The sequence below is a fragment of the Odocoileus virginianus genome, unplaced genomic scaffold (assembly GCF_023699985.2).
Source record: "Odocoileus virginianus isolate 20LAN1187 ecotype Illinois unplaced genomic scaffold, Ovbor_1.2 Unplaced_Scaffold_1, whole genome shotgun sequence".
In the NCBI taxonomy this organism is placed as follows: Eukaryota; Metazoa; Chordata; class Mammalia; order Artiodactyla; family Cervidae; genus Odocoileus; species Odocoileus virginianus.
The window spans coordinates 8,967,731-8,976,889 of record NW_027224263.1 but is presented as its reverse complement, the minus strand read 5'-3'; the positions used below and the strand labels follow the sequence as shown (position 1 = coordinate 8,976,889).

The following is a 9,159-nucleotide window of genomic DNA, read 5'->3' as shown; positions in this document are numbered from 1 at the left end:
TTTATGATAACTAAGTTTTAAACTCGAACAACCAGTAAGTCTTCAAGTGAGTTTATTTTAGATTATTTCATGTTAATTTGTTAAGTCAAGATTATGAAAGAGTAAAGCTCTAAACAAAAGTGATAAGTTTGTTGTTTATTAAGAGATTCTTTGCTGATGACATTTTCACTGAGTAGTTTATTTATATGTGTTTTGAAACCATCCAAAGGAAGAGTCTTTCCCTTACTGTGCTTATCTTCAGCTAATTTTCTTTTGTTTTAAAATAATGTTGCTATTAAAAATAACAGTATCACAAAAATCTGAATATTGGTTATAATATTCAAGAGCCAAGTAGCACTGTAACTACTTAGCTGTTAAACTAAAAAAAAAAAGCAAAGGAAAAAGTGATACAATTATATTATGATTAATCTTTGATGTTCAAATTCTTATTTCATTGAACAACACAATTTTTCGTATTTGACCCTGAATCCAATTTGGCTATTTTTTAGTTTTCTTTTCCTAATTAAAAAAAGAAAGTAGATTTTCTTTTATATGGATTAAACTTAAATAGCCATACGTAAAAGTAATAGTTTCTATTAAAATGTGATGGAGGTTTTAAAAATATGCACATATTCCATAACTATCTCTTAATTATATTATTATTGTGAAAACAATGGAAAAGTAGAACTATAGGAATTATTTTTAATTAGTAAAAACCAGCCATAACCCACCATCTCAATAATGTTCCTTTTGCATATTCTCTTTAAGTCTTTTGTACACTTACTTATTTTTTCCATAGCTTATTTTACTTATTTCTCCATAGCTGGAATGATTTGTATATAATTAGTTACTTGAATAAGGCATTTCTCTATGCAATAGCAGGCAGTGGTGTGGTTTCTAGAAAGTATACAGAGTGAGATATGTGCTCATGTGTTTTTGAAATGCTAACTTTTCTTATTTCTTAGTTTCTTCTTATTTGTTTCATATATTTCCTATTCTGACTAACCTTTTGAAATATTAATTTTCTTTAAACTTTTTGATAATAGAAAAGAAGGGCAAAAAGTAGTTTTGCTTAGAATTTTCAGTCTTGATGTCAGAATGCCTTAATTTCTTGGTATTATTGAGAGAATTCTCTTCTCTTCTTTAAGAAGTAAAGTCCATTCTTATTTCATAAGGCATGCTTCTGTTTCCCAATATTTTCTATAATCACCTACATTTTTTGCTTTCAACAAACTTTTATAATGCTAATAACTTGATAATATCCTAAATTCTGTGTGTTTTATGAGTTCTTTTTTTTCCCCAGAAGGTGTAAAAATTAGAAGCTGCTGACATTTCAATCAACATGAAAGCCAACTTCTCCCTTGCCATCATCAGCAAAAACATTACCAGCAATCTTCCCGTTGGACTTGTGAACATTTCTAGCAATGAGTCTACCTTTAATTGCTCACATAAGCCATCAGATAAGCATTTAGATGCAATTCCTGTTCTTTATTACATTATTTTTGCGGTTGGATTTCTTGTCAATACTATTGTGGTTACACTGTTTTGTTGTCAAAAGGGTCCTAAGAAGGTTTCCAGCATTTACATCTTCAATCTAGCTGTGGCTGACTTACTTCTTTTGGCTACTCTTCCTCTCTGGGCAACCTATTATTCTCATAGATATGACTGGCTCTTTGGACCTGTGATGTGCAAAGTTTTTGGTTCTTTCCTGACCCTGAACATGTTTGCAAGCATTTTTTTTATCACCTGCATGAGTGTTGATAGGTACCAATCTGTCATCTACCCCTTTCTGTCTCAAAGAAGAAATCCCTGGCAAGCATCTTATATAGTTCCCCTTGTTTGGTGTATGGCTTGTCTGTCCTCATTGCCAACGTTTTATTTCCGGGATGTCAGAACCATTGAATATTTAGGGGTGAATGCTTGCATAATGGCTTTCCCACCTGAGAAGTATGCCCAATGGTCAGCTGGGATTGCCTTAATGAAAAATATCCTTGGTTTTATTATCCCTTTAATATTCATAGCAACATGCTATTTTGGAATCAGAAAACATCTACTGAAGACCAATAGCTATGGAAAGAATAGAATAACTCGTGACCAAGTTCTGAAGATGGCAGCTGCTGTTGTTCTGGCGTTCATCATTTGTTGGCTTCCTTTCCATGTTCTGACCTTCCTGGATGCTCTAGCCTGGATGGGTGTCATTAATAGCTGTGAAGTTATAGCAGTCATTGACCTGGCACTTCCTTTTGCCATTCTCCTGGGATTCACCAACAGCTGCATTAATCCCTTTCTGTATTGTTTTGTTGGAAACAGGTTCCAACAGAAGCTCCGCCGTGTGTTTAGGGTTCCAATTACTTGGCTCCAAGGCAAGAGAGAGAATGGGTCATGTGGAAAAAGCAGTTCCCTTAGAGAAATGGAGACCTTTGTGTCTTAAACGTGAGAGTGGAATACATGTTATCAATACGGCTACTTGGCTTAAAAGATCTCCCTGAATTATCTTTTAATGGCTTTAGTAAAATAACAAGTTTTTCCCCTTAATGTAATCTTTTCTCAGACTTCTAGAACAGGAAACCAAATGTAACTCTTAAGTTTTATCCTCCAGTGACTTTCAAAAACTGCCTCCTTTTCTCCCCTTCCTTGTCTATCTGTACAAGATGTCACTGCGGAGATGTATCTATAATCTAGAAGTAACTGGGAATTTATCTCAAATTATAATTAATAAGAAATTGTGAATGATGATTTGGAGTTTCAGATTTCTCTTTGAGAAATTCTGGAGTCTTTGTTGATTTTTATATCTATTTTCATCAAGCTTTTCTCTTGAACCAAGGCCAGTCTTTTAATTCATTGCATTATTTACAAGATAGTATTCTAAAAGGAATGAGCACTTCTACTTTATATTATGAAAAATAATCTTTTTATATTTCACTTTAACATAAATTTATATTTAAGATATAGCTACATATTGAGTAGGGCTAAGAATATAGTATAGATCACATGTACTCCTACATTTAACTTGTATTTATAATTATAAAAAGTGGAATGTGTAATAACATAGATCTTCAATAAACAAATATCTGAGTGTTCACTAAAATCTGAATTAAACACTTTTTAAATTTCTATTAATTTTAATGGTTTGAAGGTTTCTATCCTCTGATAATTTTTAAAAAAACAATAACTAAAAACTATTTAGTGTATAAAATGTAAAGGTCATTTTTTACATCCTTGACATTTTGGATATGGTGCTTTGATATATAGGAAGTTGACCTGAGTTTTATTATTGATGCTTTGGTTGTGGGTTGCTTGCCAAAATATTTGGGTGGCTGCTTTAACTCTTTAATTTGTAATAAACCCTTAACTAGCATAGGAAAATGTTATCTCAGAATGGAATTTTGATACTCAAGGAAGACAAAGAGATCCAGAAAATGACAAGTTTGGTGTCACACAACAAACCTACCTGTGTGGGCAATGCAACATGGCTTAGAAAATATAGACCATGGGGTATACTTAAATTATACCTATGGATACTGTTTGTTCCAGAATTTATAGGATTCTGTGGAACTCTGCTATACCAGTGACTGGTCCATAGATTTCTCAACACTATTAGAACTCCTAAGTTTGAGAAATACCTGAAACTGACTGAATTTACTTTACTTAGAGCATGAATCCTAATTTTAAAAGTTAGAGATTTCATTCTGCACCAGACCCATATTTTACCAGGTTATCTAGGACCTTCCTAAACCAGTACTGACCTCTAAGATAGAAGTAAAGTTTCAGGAGCTTGGCGTCTCCACCAGATTTCAGGGATATAGATCCAACAATACTCTTGATCTACTTTCTGGAAAAGTCCTTATTTCATGTCATTTGTTATTATCAATAAAAACAAATAGCTAAATGTATAACCAACTATGACTTCATATTTTAAATAACTTTGTAAAACATAAATAAAAGCTTTAATTGGAAGATCATGTGCACTTTACTTTTTTTGTTGTAACTACCTCAAGTTATAGATTCTTACCTTCTCTTGTATCCTCATCTTCCTTACAATCCCCACTGATACTTCTTAGTTTTACCTTCCATCATTCCTTATCTGGCTTCGTGCTATACTCTTCTACTCTCTCACTCTTGCATCTTCAGCCATAATCCCTTATTAATTATCAAAGGAAAGCCCAGATTTCTTGCTATTGTCTACAAGACCACAAGGAATCTGATTCTTCCCTGCCTGTCTGACTTTTTTTTTTCTCTGCCATCTCTTTCTTACACTGTATGTTCAAGCATCACGAAAGGACTCAAACTGCTCTTTTTCAAACCTAATGCTCTTTCATGCCTGTCTGCTTTTGCCCACACCACTCTGTTTCCTGAATACCCCTCCAATCATCCCCGACCCTCAAGGTGTCTCATTCAACTGATGAACACCTACTCAGCTTCCAATATTCAGCTCATGTCAGTTCCTCTCCCACAATACCAATTATGATACTAACACAAACCTCCCTCCCCTGGATGTTCCCTTAATGAAAAGAATTATTTACCTAATCCTTGGGATTTTAAGCCTGGCCTCCACTTCCTTGTTAGTGAAAGTGTTAGTCACTCAGTCCTGTCTGACTCTTTGACCCCATGGACTGTAGCCTGCCAAGCTCCTCTGTTCATGGAATTCTCCAGGCAAGAATACTGGAGTGGGTTGTCATTTCCTTTTCCAGGGGATCTTCCCAACTCAGGGACTGAACCCTGGTCTCCTGCATTGGAGGCAAATTCTTTACCGACTGAGCCACCAGAGGAACCCAGTATTGATCCCTAAGTAATTCTCTGAGGCTTGGACTACAGTGGTCTTTCCTGGGACTAAGAAGAAATGTCATTTGAGAAGATGGTGCATGAATATGTGAACTCTGATTGCAGGAATATGCAAAGGTATAAATGTCTTCTTTACGTTAAGTTTCTCAGGTAGCAAACAAAACTGTATTCTTCTCATTTTGGTTGTCTCATTTCCAAGTATTACCTAATTTGCTTCCTTTTCCATGGTTCTACATAATGCCCAAGAACCACATAGTAATAATAATAATAGTTATTACTATTAGGTAAGCACTATATGATAGATACTTTTATAAGTATTTTACTTGCATTATCCCATTTTATTCCCAAAATGATTGAATTATTCTCATTTTACAAATAAGGACACTGAGGTACAAATGAGTTCATATTAATCTTTAAGTTTGTCTCTGATCAATGATCTTGGTAATCCTAACAGACATATTTAGTAGTTTCAATGAATTTTAGGCTACAAGCTGATATTTCAGAGACAGTCCTGCTCAGACCTTCAACTTTCTCCCCAAACCACATTGCTTACATATCCCTGACCACAGCAATAAAAGAGTACTGGGCAGGTGGTATATTAGCACCTATGAAGAAAAAGAGAGAAAGCTAATAGATAAGGCTTTCTGCCTGGTTCTCCACTACTCTTTTCTCATGCTTCATGCTCTACAGAACTACATGAAGTAACCACTACTCCCTGCTGCCCCCTCTACCTCCATACACAAAGCAAGGCCCTCAAACATTTATTTTGACGGACAAAAATGTTGACATGAGTGCTAGTTTTCTGAAATAAGATTATATAGGATTACCAGAGAAATTCATCTCTTGCAATTTGCAAAATGAATATATATTTTTATTATGAAAAGTCAAGTAAAATTACAGTAAGTCCCCTACATATGAACCTTGAAGTTGCGAACTTTAAAAAATGCGAATGTGTGTTCGTACATCCAATCACATAAGTTAGTTCACATGTCTGGCATACATTGTCATGTGCATGCATCCTCTACAAGTGGTTGTGCTTTTGTGTACTTTACTGTACAGTACTGTATAGAGTACAGTAGTATAGTATCTTTATTTCAAGCCCAGGATGTCCAGAAGCAAGTGTAAAAGCAGCAGTGATGTAGCTGGTACTACTGTAGTTTTCAAGGTACTGTATTGTAAGATGAAAATGTTTTCTTTATTTTGTATGTGTTTTTTATGTATTATTTGTATGAAAACTATTATAAACAAATTGCAGTACAGTACTGTATAGCCAATTGTGTTAGTTGCGTATCTAGGCTAACTTTGTTGGACTTATGAACAAATTAGACTTCCAAACACGTTCTTAGAATTCATACATAGGTAAGGGATTTACTGTATTTTTATACTTTATATCCCTAAATTAGATCTAAGTAAAATGTTTTGGAAAAATGCTTTTTTTCTGATCTTTTGAGGTCTGTATCAAAATGAGAGGATAATCTAAAGGAAAGCACATTCTATTTTGACTTTTTTTCCCCCCACAGGGATTTGAGAATGGAGAACTGTTTGGTGGCTTCACCTATCAACAAAAGAAAAATCTAAACTGGGCAAGCTGAATTAACCACACGAGGTAGCTGAAAAAAGAAAGGATTGAGATAATAAGAAAAATAAAGCACTTAATTATTTTGTTAATTCCTATATGAATCATATCAACAATGATGATTCACATAAAATAACAGAAATTCATATGCTATCACACACACAAAAATCACTTTTCCCTGCAAAAAAAAAACAAAACAATGACCTGCAGCTGAATGGACTAGCCTTCTAGACCTTGATGCTCACTTGCACAGAGGATTAACATCCTCAGAATAAGAATTCTTTCTCTTTGAAATTCTTTCTTTTAGAAAGAGAGAGTTCTTTTTAAAATTAATAACAATTTATATGTATTTCTTACTAAGAATCAATACTTCCTCATTGTTGAAAAATTTAACTGTATAGATAATTAGCCACAGACAAAATCACTGTTCAGTTCAGTTCAGTTCAGTCGCTCAGTCGTGTCCGACTCTGTGCGACCCCATGAATCGCAGCACGCCAGGCCTCCCTGTCCATCACCAACTCCCGGAGTTTACTCAAACTCATGTCCATGGAGTCGGTGATGCTATCCAGCCATCTCATCTTCTGTCATCCCCTTCTCCTCCTGCCCCCAATCCGTCCCAGTATCAGGGTCTTTTCCAATGAGTCAACTCTTCGCATGAGGTGGCCAAAGTACTGGAGTTTCAGCTTCAGCATCAGTCCTTCCAATGAACACCCAGGACTGATCTCCTCTAGGATGGACTGGTTGGATCTCCTTGCAGTCCAAGGGACTCTCAAGAGTCTTCTCCAACACCACAGTTCAAAAGCATCAATTTTTCAGCACTCAGCTTTCTTCACAGTCCAACTCTCACATCCATACATGACCACTGGAAACAGTAGCACTGAAATCGTTCACCTCAGACTGGGACTTGAACCCACATGTCTGGGACTCAAACCTGGTCAAAACCCAGTTTGGGACTCTAACCCACGTGCCCAGGACTCAAACCTGGCCAAAACCCATGGTCTTTCCAACTGAGATCACACACTGGTTTCAGGACCTAATGAAGCTCAGGTTCTTGATGTCTTATCACAGAAAGAATTCAGTGAGAGACAAAGTGATAGGTAAGAAGTGGGTTTATTTAGAAACACACTCTGCAGAGAAGAGTGTGGGCTGTCACAGAGGGCAAGAGTAACCTCAAAATGTGGTGTGGTTAGCTTTTATGGGCCAGGTAATTTCATGAGCTAATGAGTGGGAGGATTATTCTAACTGTATTGGGACCAAATTAAACTTAAAAGCTTTTGCACAGCAAAGAAAACCATCAACAAAACAAAAAGACAACCTACTGAATGGGAGAAAATATTTGCAAATGATATGACCAACAAGGGGTTAATATCCAAAATATATAAACAGTTCATACAACTCAATATCAAAAAAACAAACAACTCAACTTTTAAAATGGGCAGAAGACCTGAATAAACATTTTTCCAAAGAAGACATACAGATGGCCAACAGGCACATGAAAAGATATTCAACATCACTAATCATCAGGGAAATGCAAATCAAAACCACAATGAGCTATCACCTCACACCTGTCAGAATGGCTATCATCAAAAAAATCCACAAATAAATGTTGACAAGGATATGAGAAAAGGTAACAATTGTCCACTGTTGGTGGGAATGTAAATTGGTACAGTTACTATGGAAAACAGTATAGAAGTTCCTCAAAAAATTAAAAACAGAATTAGAATATGATTTAGCAATTTCATTCCTGGGTATGTAGCAAAAGAAAACAAAAACACTAATTGGAAAAGATACACACACCTCAATGTTCTTTGCAACATTATTTACAATAGCTGAGATAGAAGCAGATGAAGCAGCCATCAACAGATGAATGGATAAAGATGTGGTGGTATAGATACACACACAGAAATATTACTCCACCAAAAGAACTAATGAAATTTTGCTGTTTGCAACAACATGGATGGACCTAGAGATTGTTATGCTATAAAATAAATCATACAGAGAAAGACAAATATTGTATGTTATCACTTATATGTGGAATCTAAAAAATAAAACAAATGAATATAACAAAACAAAAATAGACTCACAGAGAACAAACTAGTGGTTATCAATGGGGAGAAGGGCAACATAGGGGTAGGGGAACAAGAGATACAAACTACTATGCACAAAATAAGTAAGTTTCAAGTATATATTATAGAGAACAGAGAGTATAGCCAATATTTAATGATAACTCTAAATACTATATTGTTGTTTTGTTCAGTCACTCAGTTGTTTCCAAGTTTTTGCAGCTACATGGACTGCAGTACGCCAGGCTTCCCTGTCCTTCACCATCTCCCAGAGATGTTGCTCAAACTCATGTCCACTGAGTCAGTGATGCCATCTAACCATCTTATCCTCTGTCATCCCCTTCTCCTCCTGCCTTCAATCTTTCCCAGCATCAGGGTCTTTTCCAATGAGTCGGCTCTTTGCATCAGGTGACCAAAGTATTGGAGCTTCAGCCTCAGCATCAGTCCCTCCAATGAATATTCAGGATTGATTTCCTTTAGAATTGACTGGTTTGATCTCCTTGCAGTCCAAAGGCTCTCAAGAGTCTTCTCCAACACCACAATTCAAAAGCATCAATTCTTCAGCACTTAGTCTTCTTTATGGTCCAACTCTCACATCCATACATGACTACTGGAAAAATAATAACTTTGACTATAGGGACCTTTGGCAGTAAAGTAATGTCTCTGTTTTTGAATATGCTGTCTAGATTTAAAAAAATTTTGAATTAGTAAGTTGTATTCATAAAACTAATATTAATATAATATTGTAAATCAACTACA

At 35.5% G+C, this 9,159-nt stretch overlaps 1 protein-coding gene across 1 annotated transcript; it reads left to right on the top strand.

Annotated features, from left to right (window-relative positions):
• Positions 1-1,288: 1,288 nt before the first annotated feature.
• AGTR2 (angiotensin II receptor type 2) lies at positions 1,289-3,829 on the top strand. The gene has a single exon (XM_020904460.2). The coding sequence runs from the start codon at positions 1,322-1,324 to the stop codon at positions 2,408-2,410; it is 1,089 nt and encodes a 362-aa protein (XP_020760119.2). The 5' UTR covers positions 1,289-1,321; the 3' UTR covers positions 2,411-3,829.
• The last annotated feature ends 5,330 nt before the right edge of the window (positions 3,830-9,159 follow it).

Coding starts and splice junctions, on each gene's coding strand:
- AGTR2 (XM_020904460.2), top strand. CDS start 1,322: ATGAAAGCCAACTTCTCCCTTGCCATCATCAGCAAAAACATTACCAGC.